At 50.3% G+C, this 17,528-nt stretch overlaps 2 protein-coding genes across 2 annotated transcripts in view; both read left to right on the top strand.

The window, feature by feature from the left end:
* Window positions 1-10,984, top strand: part of Smpdl3b (sphingomyelin phosphodiesterase, acid-like 3B) — a 22,059-nt gene extending 11,075 nt beyond the window's left edge. Inside the window, 5 exon segments of the mRNA NM_001025737.1 lie at window positions 4,110-4,253; window positions 6,169-6,341; window positions 7,642-7,822; window positions 7,907-8,040; window positions 10,200-10,984. Of these exon segments, the coding sequence (NP_001020908.1) occupies window positions 4,110-4,253; window positions 6,169-6,341; window positions 7,642-7,822; window positions 7,907-8,040; window positions 10,200-10,565 (998 nt within the window). The 3' untranslated portion in view covers window positions 10,566-10,984.
* Window positions 10,407-17,528, top strand: Xkr8 (XK related 8). Its single transcript, NM_001012099.1, is given in 3 exon segments — window positions 10,407-11,584; window positions 13,122-13,318; window positions 16,250-17,528. Coding segments are annotated over 3 exon segments (1,200 nt in total). The 5' UTR covers window positions 10,407-11,291; the 3' UTR covers window positions 16,960-17,528.

Genomic DNA, 17,528 nt, shown 5'->3' with positions numbered 1-17,528 from the left:
AGCTGGGGACCGAACCCAGGGCCTTGCGCTTCCTAGGTAAGCGCTCTACCACTGAGCTAAATCCCCAGCCCCTAGTAGTCACTTTCTAGTGATGAATTCAGACTCTTATCCAACCCTGAGCCTCTTTCCTCTGGTCCACACAGCAGTTCTAGAATACATATGAAATAATGGATAGGAAGGTATTTGCTGGGGCTGGGTAGATGGTGGTGCCTTGTCACACAGGCATGAAGACCCGAGTCTGTTCAGATCCCCTACAAAGGCATTAAAGTTAGGGTCAGCAGCACACATCGGTAACTCCAGCACTGGGGGACAGAGACAGACAGATTTTGAGGGCTTGCTGGCTAGTCAGTCTAGCCAAGATGACAGTGAGAAAAGTAAAAAAGTAAGGTAGAGAAGTGTCTGGGGAAGACATCACCATCCACTTTAAGCCTCCATCCACATGGGCGAGTGTGCTCATGCACACATGTGCAGACATACACATACCACATACACACACACACCACATACAACACACATACCACACACAACACATACACATACCACACACAACACACACATACCACATACCACACACACACAACACATACACACACACACATACCACACACAACACACACATACCACATACCACACACACACACCACATACACACACACACATACCACATATACACACACCACATACAACACACACACACACCACATACAACACACATGCACATACCACATACAATACACACACATACCACATACACACCTACCACATAGAACACACACATACATACCACATACAACACACACATACCACATATACACACACACCACATACAACACACACATACACACATACCACATATACACACACATACCACATACAACACACACACACATACCACATATACACACACATACACACACATACCACATACAACACACGCACATACCACATACACACACACCACATACCACATATACACACACACACCACATACAACACACACACATACCACATACACGCACACACCAACCAAAGAACACGTCACTGGCCATGACTTGACATACATGTGGACATTACAGATTTTGTCAAGTCTATGTCACATCTGTTAAAACTACTAATGTTGAAGGTGCCACTGGCTGTGACACAGCCATGGGGAAAAGTGCTGCTGTTAAAGAATGACGCAGTGCCTACTCACAGCCATGGTGGGAGGACCCAGCTCATTTGGAGAGATGTTAAAATGAGACCATAGTGGAAGATATGAGAGAGAATGAAAACACGGGCCAGACAGGACAGTTCCCATTCTGCAGGTGTAAACTGTAGTATAGAGAGGTCAAAGAATTCATTCGAAATGAGCAAGAGGACCCAGAATGTGGCTCTGTGGTAGAAGGCCTGCCTGCTATGCACAGGCCCTGGGTTTGGAGAAAGAAGGTCCGACCTGGGGAGTTTTGCTTCTCCAGTTATGGTGCACCTGTATTTCCCACATTCATTTGGCACATTGGTCTTGCCTCTCTAGTGTAGCAGAGAGACAGAGAACATAGGTAGGCAAGGCAGGACCAGAAAGGACCTCAAAGTTTACTCTGCCGTGAGCTAGGTGATCCCATTGCTAGGTGTGCAAACGGGGACATGGTGACTTTGCCCTGAGGATGAGATAAGCTAGTTCATTCAGTCATTTGAATCCATCGACAGATTCTTACTGAGCTACTCCTGTGGAAAGTGGGGACATTCGATGAACAGGACAGCTCAAGCCTTCACATAGCCTTTGCTTTCCCAGTAGCAGCGGACGGTGTAAAGGACTCTCCCCTTTCCCATCAGCACTTGGGTTGCCAGGGATTTGTTTTCGCTGAAATGGGTCCTCCTCATTCTGAGGCACTGGAGCTGAACCTCAGGATTCTTGCTCGGTGAAGCAGGCGCTGTACTAAGAGCTTTGCCCTCGCCTACTTTGTGACCAGGTTTTATAGATTGTTGTCTATATTCGGGTGAGGGCAGGCACAAGACAAGGAGAGGCCTGTGATTGGACAGTGAAAAAGTAAGGGAGGCACAGAGTTTTGGAGAGAGGAGAGAGGAGAAAAAAGAAAAGCCAAGATGGAGGCAGAGAAAGACGACCCAGATTTGTCTGGCCTTAATGGGTCACAGGTAATTACGAATATTTCATAATGGATGGAATTTTATAGGACAATTTGTCTTATCTAGGTGGGCACTTTATATCACTATTAATTGCTTTATATCAATATTAGTTGGTTCAGAGTTTATTGTGTGGATGTTCTGTGGGGTGAGGATTTACTGATATAAATCTGGTTGATAAATCAAAACTGAGTTTTGATTTAATGGGTCACTGGGAGTTGTGACAATAACCACAGGGGGCTGCGGATGGTGGGAATGTGAGCAGGGTCTGCAGCAGGAGAGCCACCAGATAGGTGGTCTCTGAGTGAAACTGGCTTGGCAATGACCTGCCTTGAGAACTAGATACATGGTGAGATCTCAGCAGGGCCCAGAGAGTAGCCAGCGGCAACGTGGGATGGAAATTGGGAACTTAACGAATCAAATCGGGTGGAGAGGTTTTGCTGATTGAGGTGAATATATCCTGCAGATGCCTTGTGGCCTGCTGGAGCCAGCAATAGCGTGGGATGGTAGATTCTTTTTTAATATTTACCACAAGGTTTCACTAAGTTCAACAGGCTGGCCTTGAACTCATCTGTAGCCCTGGCACGATGTGAATTTGAAGTCCTCTCACTTCAGCCTCTTGTGTAGCTGGAATAATAATAATAATAATAATAATAATAATAATAATAATAATAATATAACTTCAAAACTAATTAATTATATTTATTAAACACCAATGAACAATTATTATTATTATTATTATTATTATTATCATTTTTTTGAGACAGACTTTCTCTGTGTATCCCTGATTGACCTAGAACTAGCTCTGTAGACCAGGCTGGCCTCCACCTCACAGAGATCCGCCCGCCTCTGCCTCCGGAGTGCTGGGATCAATGGTATTAACTGCCATGCTTAGCTTTTTCTAAGAATTTCATTCCTTTTTTTTTTTTTTTTTAAGATTTATTTATTTATTATGTACAGTCTTCTGCCTGTATATATGACTACAGGCCAGAAGAGGGCACCGGATCCCTCATTTCAGATGTTTGTGAGCCACCATGTGGTTGCTGGGAATTGAACTCAGGACCTCTGGAAGAGCAGTCAGTGCCCTTAACCGCTGAGTCAACTCTCCAGCCCTTCTAAGAATTTCTATTGTTGTTGTTCACTGTTAAATATTTATTGGTCAACTACTGCATGCCAGACACAGAGCCTAAATGAAAGGAACAAGGAGCTTGAGGTGCCGTAGCAGGTCTATAATTACAGTAGGAGGCAGAGTTCAAGGTCAACCTGGGATTCACAGTGAGACCGCACATGTCTCAGGGAAAAAAGACCAAAGTAAACATAACCCAGCACAGCTCACAGCATAGAAAGCAAGCATGAGGCCGTCTCTAAGGACGCTGTCTTCTGGGCTCCCTACACCTGTTAGTCTCATCCGTAAGTCACCTGAAGGAGGGACTTTCCTGCCCTCCTCTCCCCACCTTGGCTACCCCTCCCCCAGCACACAGGCCTCACACACTGAATTATTCACACCCTGTTGCTCTGCCATGCTTCTGGGTCTGAGAGCCTGGCTCCCAGCTCCGTGCTGGCCTGTGGCAGGTGTGCAATAGAATATTTGTTGGCTCACCCGAGTGAGGGAAAATCCTAAGGTCTCAGGAGGTGAGCCAGGCCTCCTCCCAGAAGCAAGACAATCTGTAATTGATAAGAACGCAAGTAACTGATCACCGTGAGAATTGCCCCCCCAACCCCCGCTTTATCATCTGAGGGGCCTCCTTTCGAAATGGTCAGGACATCCCTGCTAGGATAAGGTTGGGAAATGGGACCAGGCAACTCATGACTCTCCCTTCCCCATTCTAAGTGATGCTCAGCCAGATGTTAGCTGATGTGGTTTCCTGCCTCTCTATGCCTCTCTCCTCATCTGTGTTCTCTCTCTTCCCCTCTGGCTTTGAGGGCCGGCAGCTACTGAAGATGCTCAGCGCTTCTGCATATCTCCTTAATGTTTCTTCCTTTTCTTTCAGGTACTAAAGTCTATGCTGCTCTGGGAAATCATGACTTTCACCCTAAGAACCAGCTCCCAGCCCAGAGCAACAGCATCTACACTCATGTGGCAGAGCTGTGGAGACCCTGGCTTAGCAACGAATCCTTCACTCTCTTCAAAGAAGGTACTAATGACGCTTGTGCCCTGTGGACACGTTCTGTGTGTCAGGCCGCGTCCGATTCAATTTCATCTTCACTGCAAGCCCTGAAGTAGGTACAGAATTTATCCCCATTTTACAGAACAAGAGAATGAGACAGAGGCCCCACGGCTTGGCAATGGATTTGAGAACAGAATCTAGGACAGCTCCCAAAACCCTCGTACTTAACTCTAGCAGTAATCCTAACCAGCGGGTGCCAGGCGCTACTGGCAGAAGCCTACTGCACTCGCCTGGCAACCCTAGGACAGCTCTGGGAGCTTTAGCTCAAGCTGACTTGAACCTGGGCAACTCCTACCCTTGCAGTCTGGCTGGTGGGTTCCTTCTCCCACAGAGCTATTCTGTTCCTACAGAAGCAGATGTTGCTGGTTTTGCTACTTTGTGGGTTCTTTTCCCACCCTTTATCTCCCGGTTTTACCCTCTAACACGAGATAGGAGAGAAAGTAGAGGGGAGAGAGGTATTAAGAAAACCCCTGAATCTAATTTCTTTTCTTTTGTTTCACCTTTGATCATGGCTGCTGGCCAACCGCAGCGAACCTCCCTAAATGACCAACAGCCACCCACACTGACTCTTGGGGAGCTGGAATTTATGTACCCTCTGAAAAGTTCCCAGCGTTCCAAACGTCACACAATGGCAGAAATTATCTGCAGCTGGCCAAACCGTGCCTCTGTAAGCTCGTGAGGCAAATCCTGTGACAGCTGCCGTGTACTGTCTGAAGCAGCCCCACCTCTGTACCACTGGGGACCAAGAGGAAAATGCATTCTTTCGATATTTCTGTGTTGTCGCTTTGTTTATTTCTTTTCTTTTTTTTTTTTTTTTCGGAGCTGGGGACCGAACCCAGGGCCTTGCGCTTGGTAGGCAAGCACTCTACCACTGAGCTAAATCCCCAACCCCCCCCCTTTTTTTTTCTTGTTTTCTTTTTTTTTTTTTTTTAATTTCTTTTTCTATATAGGGTCTCCCTGTGTAGTCCTGGCTGTCCTGAACCTACTCTGTAGACCAGGCTAGCCTGGAACTCACAGAGATCGGCTTACCTCTGCCTCCTGAGTGCTGGGATCAAAGGCGTATGCCTCCACTGTCCAGCTATTTCTGTGTTTTTTTTAAAGAAACCAGGGGGCTGGAGAGATGGCTCAGCAGTTAAGAGCACCCGACTGCTCTTCCAGAGGTCATGAGTTCAATTCCCAGCAACCACATGGTGGCTCACAACCATCTGTAAAGAGATCTGATGCCCTCTTCTGGTGTATCTGAAGACAGCTACAGTGTACTTATATATAATAAATAAATAAATCTTTTTTAAAAAAAAAGAAACCAAAATTCCAGAATTCTCCCTACAAGTAGGGTGTTCAGCAGTGTCTCTGACCTCAGTCTGCCGGATGCGAGTGGCATCTTTAGTGTGACAGCCAAATGTGTCTCTGAACATTGGCAGATGTCCCTGGGGGACCACATCGCTCAGTTGTGAATGGCTGTTAGAGAGAGAGAGCCAACCCAACATTTCCCTGACTTCTATCTTCCTGGACCCTGGTCTCCTGTCGCTGGGGCTCCTTGTTGGTCAAACCATAGCACAGTGGGACAACCCCGTTGTTGATTTAGTCTGAATAGGTCAGCTCCTGGGGCCGAGAGCTGGATGGAAGAAAGACAGCAGTGGGTAGAGACCACACATTATTTTAGTCCATTATCCAGATGAGGAATACTGAGCAGAGAGGTCAAGTAACTTTTCCCAAGTTGCACAGTTATATGAATGGTAGAGTCAGGATTAGAACTCAGCTTCAGAGCCTTTGCTCGTATCCCTAGATGGCTTTCCTACGGGAAGGGAGGGCGCCAGGGAAAGAGGTCAGAATGTGAGGTGCAGGGTGGCTGAGGCACCCCCACTTACGGCTGTCCTCCTAGGTGCCTTCTATTCTGAGAAGTTGCCGAGTCCCAGCAAGACAGGGCGAGTTGTGGTCCTCAACACCAATCTGTACTACAGCAGCAATGAGCAGACAGCCGGCATGGCCGACCCAGGCCAGCAGTTCCAGTGGCTAGGAGATGTCCTAAGCAATGCATCTCGGAACGGGGAGATGGTAAGTGCTCCTGCTTCTTCCTGGGCACCTGGACACGTCCTGACAGAAATCTTCCACCAGGCACAGACTTACAGCTCCACTGGGGACACTCACATCCCTGAGGGTCCTGCAGTAGCCTAGCCCCTGAAGAGGCTTCTTCCCACCACAGCCACCCTGTGAGTTGAGGTCCTGAAGCACACTGCCATGTCTTAGGGCCTCAAGGGCCTGCGAGGGCCTCATCCCACAGTAAGCAAAAGCCTAGAACCCCAGTCTCCTTGCTCCAAGTTCCAATGTCTTTCTGTCGCCACCACACCCATAGCAGTAGCGTGCACTGTGTACCCAAGGAGGAGCCTGGATGTGAGGTGTGTTCATCCTGTCTGACTGGCACAGTGGCTCCTGTGTGAGTCCATGCATCACCGGCAAACCCCAGGGGGACTTTGTGACTGGTGCTCGTGAGCCCTATCATGCCAGCAGCAGGCACGCAGTGCTTTGGACAGATCCCCCTCTTTTAATTGGGTAGCAAGCTCCCTCAAGTGGAGACTCTTCCAAAGGAGAAACTCGAAGCTCAGAGAGATGGTGTATAGCTGGTGTCCTAGCTGAAGTTAGAGGCCAAAACCTCATTCATACCCTTTGTTTAAGCTCGCAGGCTGGAGAGATGGCCCAGTGGTTAAGAGCACTGACTGCTCTTCCAGAGGTCCTGAGTTCAATTCCCACAACCACATGGTGGCTCACAACCATATGTAATGGGATCTAATGCCCTCTTCTGGCATACAGATGTACATACAGATAGAGCATTCATACATTAAACACACACACACACACACACACACACACACACACACACACACACACACACACGTTGACCAGGCTGGCCTTGAACTCCCAGAGATCTGCCTGCCTCTGCATTCCAAGTGCTGGGATTGAAGGTGTGTTAGTCGCTACCCCTGGCTAAGCACATGCTCTTTTTTTTTTTTTTTTTTTTTGGTTCTTTTTTTCGGAGCTGGGGACCGAACCCAGGGCCTTGTGCTTCCTAGGCAAGCGCTCTACCACTGAGCTAAATCCCCAGCCCCAGCACATGCTCTTAACTCGGCCTCTGTTCTACATTTCGCAGTGGATGTGCACACGACCTCCTAGTGTTCTCACACTCATGGAGGATCAGCCCCAGGTCTGGGAATCAGGGAGCACTCTTTGAAGGATCAGGAAGAGTTTGTGGAAGATGTGCTCTGGGGCTACGTTCAGAGGGAGGACGCGGGCAGGTTCTGGAAGGTGGAAATGGGGGGCTGGCGAGAGCATCTCTGACCCCAGTACCTCACTCTTGCAGGTGTACATTATTGGCCACGTGCCCCCAGGGTTCTTTGAGAAGACACAGGACAAGGCCTGGTTCCGAGAGAGCTTCAACGAGGAGTATCTGAAGGTGGTTCAGCAGCACCATCGCGTCATAGCAGGGCAGTTCTTTGGGCACCACCATACCGACAGCTTCCGAATGTTCTACAGCAGCACAGGTACGCCATCCTGAGGGAACTGGCCATCTGCCAGCCTCTTCTTTCCTTACTGTTTTTCCTTACTGCTGTCTTTCTCCCCTAAAGGTGCCCCCATAAGCGTCATGTTCCTCACACCCGGGGTCACCCCGTGGAAGACCACATTACCTGGAGTGGTCGATGGGGCCAACAATCCAGCGATCCGCATTTTTGAGTATGACCGAGCCACTCTCAACTTGAAGGTTAGGAGTCTGGGTCTGCTGGGTTGGCAGAATCTAAGCCTGTCGCTCCCTCTCCTAACCCTCAGCTGACCAACTATACTGACCACTGAGCCTAGTTAGGAGTTTACTGCTGTGGACAGACACCATGATAAGGCGACTCTTATAAGGACAGCATTTCATTGGGGCTGGCTTACAGGTTCAGAGGTTCAGTCCAGTATCATCACGGTGGGAGGTGTGGCAGAGTCCAGGCAGGCACGGTGCCGGAGAAAGAGCTGAGAACGCTACGTCTGGATTACAAGGTGCAGGAAGTCTCTTCCGTACTGGGCAGAGCTTGAGCACTAGGAACCCTCAAAGCCCAGCGGACACAGTGACACACTTTCTCCAACAAGGCCACACCTATCCCAACAAGGCCACCAGCTCTCAGTGTGCCACTTCCCATGAGCCAATCATATTTAAACCGCCACTGAAAGGAATCTTGGTTAAAACCTTGGCGCCACCTGCCACCAAATCAGGTCTATTCTAGCCCCTAAGCCTTTCCCTGTCCTGAGTTACTATGACTACCTGGTCTTCCTGCTGCCACATCCAGAGGGCATTAGTCTTCCTAAATCATTGACTTCATTTTGCCTCCGTGCGGCTCACAAACCTTAAAGATCTCCTCAGTTCCCTCAAGATAAAATTGTTTCTCCTGAGGCTGATATGGGGGACTCCTCAGTCCAAGTTCAAGCCCATTACCCCTCTCCATTCACCAACTGGCACCCAGACTTAGCCCCTCGAACACTTCTTCACTTCCTAGGATGCTAGGATTGTTGAAAAGGAGAAAGGAATCCTACTTCATTCATTCAACAAAATGTACTGAGCACAGGTCCCAGGCCAGGCCCTGCCCAAAGCTTAGGAGGTGTAGAACCAAACAGAATAACCACTTTCCTGCACCAAAACCCCTACAGGAGGAAGACAGTTAATAAATAAATATAATTTAACATGGGAGACAGGAAAGGCGGGGTTGGTAGCTGGGCCTGCAGGCACAGGACTGTAATACCAGGCACTTGGGAGGCCGAGGTCTCAGACTGAAATTTAAAACCAGCCTGGACCACATAGTGAGTTCAAGACCAGACAGGAACTTAGCGAGAGGACCCTGTCTCAGAAGGTGGGGTGGGGTGGGGGTGGGGTGGGGGGTTGGGGCTGCAGGGAGGGAAGGAAGGAAGAGGCTGGTGATTTTTGTAGTGTGTGAGATGTGTTACTAGGTGGGACAAGGGAAATGCCCTCAGGAAGGAGGCATTTGAGTTCTGTGTCAACTGAGTGAGCATGTGGTTGCTGGGAATTGAACTCAGGACCTCTGGAAGAGCAGTCAGTGCTCTTAACCGCTGAGCCATCTCTCCAGTCCTGATACATCCTCTCTGCCTCAGTTTCCTGAGTGCCGGGATTACAGCTATGAGCCACGATGCCCTGCTTGGTCTGGGGGATGGGAATGGGTTGGGGGAGTGAACTAAACGAGGTCCCTCGGAGTTTCGCAGAGGTGCCCTTGGGAAGGAAGTATTAATCCTGCCCCTGCCCCTGAATGCTTGCAGGAGAAAAAAACTGTGTGTGTGTGTGTGTGTGAGTGTGTGTGTGTGAGTGTGTGTGTGTGAGTGTGTATGTGTGTGTGTATGTGTGTATGTATGTGTGTGTATGTGTATGTGTGTGTGAGTGTGTATGTGTGTGTATGTGTGTGCATGGTGTGTGTGTTACCTGAGAAGGTAACTACATTTGCAATGCTGTGATTGCAGTACCAACATCACGGTTTTTAGGGCATTTCACTCCATTCTGGTGGGGAAGGCAGGGCATTTAATGGTGGCGAATCACGTGGCATGTATCAGGGACCCCTGGCATCGCCGTTGAGCAGGGTCCAGAACCAGCTTCAAAGGTTTCCTTTTGCCAGCTGGCATCCACCTAAAAGTTCAATAGCCAACCAAAATAGTGCTACCGGTTGGGGAACAAATCTTCAAAATGAGCCTGTGGGGGGTCACTTCAGGTTCATGTCCTCACCAGGAGAATGGGGGTTCAGATGCAGTTGCCTCGTCAGAACCAAGCCCAGGGTGAAAAGAGCAGCTGTCTGATTGATCTAGAGAGCCTGGGGACAGGTTGGGTTGTAGGCAGAACTAATCAACTGCTCATTGCTGACATGCCCTGGGCCTCTAATCCAGGACATGGTGACTTACTACTTGAACCTGAGGCAGGCGGATACACAAGAGACCCCGCAGTGGGAGCAGGAATACCGCCTGACAGAGGCCTACGAGGTGCAGGACGCCAGCACCAGTTCTATGTATACAGCACTGACCCGCATCGCCAGTGAGCAGCACATCCTGCAACGTTATTACGTCTACAACTCGGTCAGCTACAGCCATCAGCCCTGTGAGGACGTCTGCCGAAGGGAGCATGTGTGCGCCATACAGCACGTGGAGTTCGACACTTACGCCACCTGCTTGCATGGTCTTGGTGCCAACCTGGTACCTGGTTTCCTGCTCATACTGACTCTGCTGACGAGCCTACACGTATTGGAGGTGCTATGACTGTAGGCACTGCCAGCCTACCCTCTTACTTGGTTCATCTTTCTCCCTGGTAAAACTGGGCAACATTACCCAATGGAGAGAGAGGGAGATGAATTTTGCCATCAGTCTGTGGAGAGTAAGGTGGGATGGGACATTTGGATTCACCAGAGAGGGCGCTAAGAAGCACATTTCTTCTGAGTTTTATGTTTTATCCACAGAGCTTGTTTGCGGTACATGTCTTGGTGCATTATTCCCTTTAATACAAACATCAAACTATCATGCACTTGATCGCCACAGTAAAGTGAACCCGCAGGAAGATGGGCCCTGGAGAGTCTGTGCTTTTGAGTCCCTGCTCAAGGTCTAAAACTGGGAACCCACGTGGTCTGCAAAATCCCTTGGTACTTTTAAATAAAAGACTTTTCTGATTTGGTTTCGCAACAGTGCAACCGTGAGGGATCACAGCTGCGACCCAGACACTAGTCTTGTGGCCACTCTTGTTAACTAGAGCCTCAAAAGGCAGAATCCAAACCAGTAGAGGCAGGGCTCAAGACAGGGAGGGCTGGGGGCGGGGTCTGGGCGGTGGGACCGCCTAGGGGGCGGAGTCGTGGACTCGCTCCTCCCCGGACGGGGCGAGATGGGGAAGTTCCGCCCAGCAGCCCGGCCTCTGGGAGGACTGCCCCACCCCCTTCCTGCCGGACTAGCCGGGCTGGAGGGCAGATCCGCGGTTGTGAGGTTGCCTGGAGGGCCATGCCTCTGTCCGTGCACCCCCAAGTGGCCTTAGACGTGGTCATAGGTCTGGTGAGTACCTTGTCTTTCCTGTTGGACCTGGTCGCCGACCTGTGGGCCGTCGTCCAGTACGTGCTCGTTGGCCGTTACCTGTGGGCCGCGCTGGTAGTGGTGCTGCTGGGCCAAGCCTCGGTGCTGCTGCAGCTCTTCAGCTGGCTCTGGCTGACAGCTGACCCCACCGAGCTGCACCAGTTGCAGCCCTCGCGTCGTTTCCTGGCTCTGCTGCACCTGCTGCAGCTCGGCTACCTGTATAGGTGAGTGCCCGGTCGGTTGAGAAAAGTGGGTTGACAGAGCCAGTTCAGTTTTCCCCTGGGCGTAGGTGAAACACAGGTTCAGGAAAGAGGAAGGGAACATCGGGGTCTTGGAGTTAGAGATGCCCCTCCCCTTTCTTTTTCATTTATTTTTTCTGCGAACATTTGCTTTCCCATCAAGGACTGAAGATGGGAGGGTTCTGCTTGGCTCATCTGTGTTCCTGGAGCCAGTCAGGACTGGACACAGATAGACTGGTTCTTGGAAGATGTGTGTGAAATGTGTACTTTTCTGAACTGGATAGAACCCAGGTTCAGTCTGAAGTAAGGACAGTGAGAAAGTCCCCGGCCCCTCCCCTCCCCGCCCCCCCCCCCCCCCCCCCCCCCCCCGTCCCCGTCCACCTCACTGTGAGTAGGCCCTTGGGTTGTTAGATGGGAGAAAGTGAAATCAAGGGGTCAGAATCATGTGATGAAGGCAGGGCTTCCTGAGGAGGGATGGGATTGGGTAAAGTGGGGTGGATGGATCCGGGATATCTTGTGCAAGTCTCAGATCTTGGCAAAGCTGCCTAGAGTCTTTAGCTGTGGGAAGGGACCTTTGAATATTTGCATTTTGCCTGAACAATTGTATCATGAGTACAGCTCAGGTGACTGTGAAGGGCGGTTATTATAGGTAGGCCCCAAGAGGAGAAAGTGTCGGGTCCCTTGGAGTTAGAGGTGAGGCACCTCTGTAAGAGCAGTGGATGTGGGCTGGAGAGATGGCTCAGTGGTTAAGAGCACTGACTGCTCTTCCAGAGGCCCTGAGTTCAAATTCCAGCAGCCACATGGTGGCTCACAACCATCTGTAATGAGATCTGATGCCCTCCTCTGGTGTATCTGAAGACAGCTACAGTGTACATATATAATAAATAAATCTTTAAAAAAAAAAAGAGCAGTGGATGCGATTAACAGCTAAGCTGTCTCTCTCAGGCCTCTCCTGTTTGCTGCTGCTGCTGCTGCTGCTGCTGCTGCTTCTTCTTCTTCTTCTTCTTCTTCTTCTTCTTCTTCTTCTTCTTCTTCTTCTTCTTCTTCTTCTTCTTCTTCTTCTTCTTCTTCTTCTTTTTATTTATTTTGTATATGAGTACACTGTAGCTGTCTTCAGACTCACCAGAAGAAGGCATCGGATCCCATTACGTGTTGCTGGGAATTGAACTCAGGACCTCTGGAAGAGCAGTCAGTGCTCTTAACCACTGAGCCATCTCTCCAGCCCTCCTGTTTGCTTCTTAATTCCATCTCCCATCTCTAAAATGGGGCTCTTGTGAGTAGGTAGGGCAGGGTGCTGATGCTCTGGGGTCATGGCTGACCAGCAAGAGTAGAAGTTGAATTTCCCTCACTTTGTGGATGGAGAAACAGTTCCAGGAGGTAAGCTGGGTGGCTTGCTTCAGGTTCCGTAGCTTTTAGGTGACAAGTTAGGATTGAGGTCGGCCTCCATGCACTCAGCTGTAGGAGAGGGAAGACTTCACAGAACGCTGACCTGGTCCACTGGGCATCTGTGTGCTCTGCCTAGGTGCCTGCACGGAATGCGGCAGGGACTGTCCATGTGCTGCCAGGAGGTACCGTCTGAATGTGACCTGGCCTATGCTGACTTCCTCTCCCTGGACATCAGCATGCTGCGGCTTTTTGAGAGCTTCTTGGAGGCGACCCCACAGCTCACGCTGGTGCTGGCCATCGTGTTGCAGAGTGGAAATGCCGAATACTACCAGTGTGAGTGCTGGGCCCGGGCTGTCGCTTTTGCTGCTGCTTCTCTTCTCGGTGCTGTTCTCACTCTTGGGGCACAGGAGAAAAAGAGGGTGACTAAGCGTTAGGCAGTTGGTCTGGATTCAAATCTGAAGTCCCTTTCAAGCTGCAGGGACTTAGAATGAGTGACTCAAGCCATCAGTTGGTTCTCATCTGAGCAGTGGGCGTAATCGATGTGCCTAACTCATGGAGGATCGAGACGATGAGGTGCGGGGAATCGCATGCATGTAAAGTCCAAGGACTTGGGGCTGGGGATTTAGCTCAGTGGTAGAGCGCTTGCCTAGGAAGCGCAAGGCCCTGGGTTCGGTCCCCAGCTCCGAAAAAAAGAACCAAAAAAAAAAAAAAAAAAAAGTCCAAGGACTTGTGCGAATGTGTATCTGTACATGTTTGTGTGCATTTGCAGGTACATGTGTGCATATGCAGAAACCAGAGGCCAGTGTCAGGTGTGTTTCTCAGTTGCCCCCCGCCATTTCTTATTTTTGAGTCGGGCTCTCATTGTGTAGACCAGGCTGGCTTTGAACTCCCAGAAATCCTCCTGCTCCCGCCTCCCCAGTACTGCACTCTTTATTATTCCGATGGTAATAAATGAAATGTGTAGGTTATCGGACACTTTATAGGTTTGGTAGGTAATGGACATTTTATTGAACACTGCCTGGACCTCCATAGTTTAGGGGTTGGCCTAACTGGCAACCCTATGGAAAACAACAGGTACATGGGAAAAGCTGGAGTCGGGTGGGCCTTGGCCTCTGCAGCAGCAACTTACACATTTGGAGGCTTCTGTAGGGGACCCGCCTCAGGTTGTGTCATTGGAGGTGGAGCTGCAGTCTGCAGTTTCTGCATATACTGGTTTTAGCTAAAGGACAGCTATTTCTAAACATCCGTACTTAGACCCAGGGTCTCTGTCATCTCCATGGGTCTGAGACAACGGAGTACTTGACATAGACGTGCACATGTTCAAAATACACATCTGCTCAGGACATCATTTGGTCCCACAGTGCCTTCCTACACTCAAGGTTCTTTGTCACAATGCTGGGGACACAGCTGTAACCAAGATACACTGAACTGTATACTGTATACAGAGCCTCAACCCAGCCAGTAAAACAAATAGTTACTCTAGGTGTCCCGAGTGACCAGAAGAGGCAGGTAGGTGGCAGCACCCCATAAACCCTCAGAGAAATCTGGGCAGTGAGAAGCCTTGGGAGAGACTTCGTCAAGACCACCGGCCCAGCCTGAGACTAAGCAGGGGTTTACCTAACACCTTATTGAGAGCACAGGGCACCCCTTTGTTGCCCATCATTTCATACCTCACGGTCCTCTGCAGTGGCTTCTCCAAAGAACTGGTCTTGTCATCACTTGAGGTGGGACTTGGGAGAACCCCTCATGTCATATAAGAAGAGAGAGGTGCAGAAAGGTGACTGCTCGTTTCCAGCACTTGCTAGGTACTTGACATTTGTTTGAGATCAGAGCCAGGTGGAGACGGTCTGCACTGTTGGTAGAACATGAGGAGACAGGGTTTTTCTCTCCTTTTGATGGAGCAAACATTTATGTACCACATTTTGGGCACCCTGCAGGTCCCAGGGAAGCGGCATACGTTTTCTTTTCTTTTCTTTTCTTTTCTTTTTTCTTTTTCTTTTTCTTTTTTTCGGAGCTGGGGACCGAACCCAGGACCTTGCGCTTGCTAGGCAAGCGCTCTACCACTGAGCTAAATCCCCAACCCGAGCATATGTTTTCTACCCTCCAGGAGCTCAAGGGTAGAATAAAGGCCAAGCCATCAAGGTGCATGCCTTGAATCCCAGCACTTGGGAGGCAGAGGCAGGTGGATCTCTGAGTTCGAGGCCAGCCTGGTCTGCAGAGTGAGTTTCAGGACAGCCAGGGATACACAGAAACCTTGTCTCTGGGATGGGGGTGGTGGTGGTGGATGGGTGGTGGAGAGGATAGGGTGAGGGTAGGTGGGAATCACCAAACCAAAAAAACAGGTAATTGCTATGTTAATGGGTTGTTACAGAGGCCTCTGACAGCAAAGGGGAATCTAGGTGGGTAGCCCCAGAATTTATTCGGACTGGGGTTTGTAGGGTGAGGTACAGGCAGGTAGTTAAGAGCTAAGGATAGCTAGAGATTTGATACCAGGCCCCAAGCGGGCTCTGAGTACACATTAGATTATCAGTAAACCCAGGTTGAGTGGATGAGTTAAAGAGGCGAGGAGAGATACTTCGTAGGGTATGCCCAGGCTACTCTCTTCCTGGAGGCCCATGTGCCCTAGGCAATGCAGAGATGGGACAGGAACCCTACCATAAACTCCTAGATCTTGGGAAGTCGGGATGATGGGCTAGGCTGGACATGGAGGAGAGTGAAGAGGGGTGGGCTGGCCATCACTCCCAGTCCTGAGGAGAGCTGCAACTGAAGGCCTGCTACTCCTCTCTGAGATATGTCTACTTTGTGACACGGAGAAAGGGGACTAGAGCTGCCAGGTTTTCAAAGACCCTGAGAACTTGGGCTTTTCCGGGAAAGGTTACAGAACCCGGAAGAGGCTTTAGGCACAGCTAAGGCACAGTCGAATCTTCATGTCACATACCCTTTCATACTTAAGAATGTCACCGGGACAGTGTTTGAAAGCACAGCGCTGGGGCTGGGGATTTAGCTCAATGGTAGAGCGCTTACCTAGGAAGCACAAGGCCCTGGGTTCGGTCCCCAGCTCCGAAAAAAAGAACCAAAAAAAAAAAAAAAAAAAAAAAAAGAAAGCACAGCGCTGTCTCCAAACGTTCTCCCTCTCCAACCGTATACTGAGCAAGGTGGGGCTTCTAAGACCTGGTTTCTGGGTTTCTGCGAGGGTTCCCGTGAGTCTGGGGCTCGACAGGCAGGCCGCACACAGGCTGACGTCATTCTTGTTGCTCTTGGTAGGGTTTGGCATCAGCTCATCCTTTCTGGGCATCTCGTGGGCATTGCTGGACTACCATCGGTCCTTGCGCACCTGCCTCCCCTCCAAGCCGCGCCTGGGCTGGTGCTCCTCTGCGGTCTACTTCCTGTGGAACCTGCTGCTGTTGGGGCCCCGGATCTGTGCCATCGCCACGTTCTCGGTCGTCTTTCCCTACTGCTTGGCCCTGCATTTCCTCAGCCTGTGGCTGGTGCTGTTGTACTGGGTCTGGCTTCAAGACACGAAGTTTATGCCAAACTCTAATGGCGAGTGGCTATACCGGGTGACGGTGGCGCTCATCCTTTATTTCTCCTGGTTCAATGTGTCTGGGGGTCGCACTCGAGGCCGGGCCACTATCCACCTGGGCTTCATCCTCAGTGACAGTGTTCTGCTTGTCACCACCTCCTGGGTGACAGATAGTACCTGGTTGCCCGGTGGGGTCTTATTGTGGGCGGCTTTAGGCGGCGCCTGCTTCTCCCTGGGACTGGTTTTGCGTATGATCTACTACCTCCGGCTGCACCCTAGCTGCAGCTGGGAACCCGACTTTGTGGATGGGACCCTAAGACTCCTCCCTCCCGAGCGTCCTCCAAAGCTGATTTATAACAGGCGTGCCACTCGGTTAGCACAGAACTTCTTTGCCAAGCTCAAAACCCAGGCCGCCCTGCCACAGGCGGTACAGCTGAACGGAGTCCTCTGAGGCAGGGTCTGATTCAGCCAGTGAGGAAGATGAGGAGAGTGGGGCCTTGCAAGGGACAAGGGGGCCAATCATGTGCAAGCCAGTTTTTTTCCTCTCCAACCGATAGAGCTTCCATTGCCAAATCTTCAGTTGTTACCACTTTCACCTCTCACGTGATTGGTGGCGTCCTGGTTCCTGGTTCCCTAGCCTGCTCTAGATGACAGACTCTGGGGGATGTTCTCGAGAACTCTTCCCTAACCTATCCCATCCATTCACTTCCCCCAACAAATGCACTGATGTTCTGGGAGCATCATCCTGACTTCTGAACTGGCTGCCACCCTAGCTTCTTTCCCTGCCCACCTGGACAAATCCTCCGTAGACTCTTGAAGAGCGGAGGGAGGCCAGAGATGCCCCTCCAGTGTCCTGACGTTCAGGCTCTTAGGCCACCTTACACCAAGTGCCTTATGGACCTGTGGCCTAGGCCATGTGATGCCCACCAAGTATTTTTCATTCTCCTACCTCAGTCTGTGTGAAAGAAGAACATGTGTGCATGTGTTTAACAGTATTAAAACCTCACGAGAGTCTCCAAA

Source organism: Rattus norvegicus, chromosome 5 (genome assembly GCF_021556685.1).
Source record: "Rattus norvegicus strain SHRSP/BbbUtx chromosome 5, alternate assembly SHRSP_T2T, whole genome shotgun sequence".
NCBI lineage: Eukaryota > Metazoa > Chordata > Mammalia > Rodentia > Muridae > Rattus > Rattus norvegicus.
This window is presented reverse-complemented; position numbering and strand designations above follow the sequence as displayed.